At 24.8% G+C, this 1425-nt stretch overlaps 1 protein-coding gene across 1 annotated transcript in view; it reads left to right on the top strand.

Moving 5' to 3' along the window:
- The window catches only part of LOC108686744 (protein takeout-like), a 12017-nt gene extending 10948 nt beyond the window's left edge, over positions 1 to 1069 (top strand). Inside the window, exons 4-6 of the mRNA XM_018192194.1 lie at positions 78 to 211; positions 410 to 559; positions 921 to 1069. Of these exons, the coding sequence (XP_018047683.1) occupies positions 78 to 211; positions 410 to 559; positions 921 to 1069 (433 nt within the window). The remainder of the gene's footprint in view (positions 1 to 77; positions 212 to 409; positions 560 to 920) is intronic.
- Positions 1070 to 1425: the final 356 nt, after the last annotated feature.

Here is a 1425-nt window from a genome sequence, read left to right as displayed (position 1 = left end):
TATATATATATAATTTCAAGATAACAGATTATATAATTAGTATTAACAATCAATATATTAATTATTATTTTCTTTAGAATAGACTGGGACAATTTAATATTTAGATCCGAGTCTTTTAATACTCAGGTGGACTTTATTGCCGATTACAAACTCGAAGGCAAGATTCTATTACTACCAATCCGAGGAGAGGGCAAATGCAACATATCTATGCGTAAATATTATAATGTATTTTCGTAATTGCATGCAGTATTGCATTATTATTTACAATTTAAACCTAGATAGATTAAAACTTTTTCTTACAATGACACATATGATATAATAGATTTTATCTTAAATTTTGTTCCAAATTATAGATCATCTACAAACAACTTTAACAGTACATTTTTTTGCTAAGCCGATTTTATTTTAGATGATTTAAGGACGAAACACGAAACGCATTATGAAAAGTTTGAAAAAGATGGAGATATTTATATGAGAGCGACGAAGTATATTGTCAAGTTTTTACCTGATCACGTAACTCTACAATTCGATAATCTTTTTAATGGAGATTCCATTTTAGGTATTAAATTTTATTTAATCAATATCTCAGTAACATAATTGATATTATTTTGTTGCAAATACATAAAAACAAATTATTATAGATTTATAATGTATAATACATCATAGATTTTATATAAGTGTACCAATATTTTTGTATAAAGTCAATAACCGTATTTATTTTTTAACTTTTAATTTTAAAGTACAAGAAAAAAATATGAATATAAAAAGATACGAATGTGTTTTTAAGCTGTATATTTAAAAAATATATTAATTTCTTAGTGTCTTAATTACTATTAATTTATACCGTGACATTTTAAAAAGATGAACGTATTTGTTTAATATATTCTTGTATTAATGTTTCCATATCTCATTGATTACAGGTGAACAAATGCATAAATTCCTCAATCAGAATTCGGATTTAATTTTTAAGGAGCTTGAAACACCTTATGAAGAAACTTTCGGTTTGGTCTTCATTAAAATCACCAATAATATTTTTACCCGCGTGCCTATGAATAAGATTTTTAAATAGATAATAGCATCGCTTTTTATTGTTATTCGCGTTATTTCTTTTTAGTATAATAATTACTTGTAAGGTAATTAAATAAAAAAGTATACTAACACAACTGTGAAAAATTGTAACATTTGAAAAATCAAACTGCATATATATATCTATAAAATATATATTGAAATACACACACACACACACACACACACACACACACACACACACACACACACACATCACGTGTAAAATTACAAATAAAATTCCATCTTACAATCAAATCTAAACTTTAATACGCTATACAATATATCTATAAGACAAAATACAATACATGTAAGTACACAAAAGATTGCTTTAAAATATAACAAACAAGATTTCTCACA

This window comes from Atta colombica, unplaced genomic scaffold, assembly GCF_001594045.1.
Source record: "Atta colombica isolate Treedump-2 unplaced genomic scaffold, Acol1.0 scaffold189, whole genome shotgun sequence".
Lineage (NCBI taxonomy): Eukaryota > Metazoa > Arthropoda > Insecta > Hymenoptera > Formicidae > Atta > Atta colombica.
This window is presented reverse-complemented; position numbering and strand designations above follow the sequence as displayed.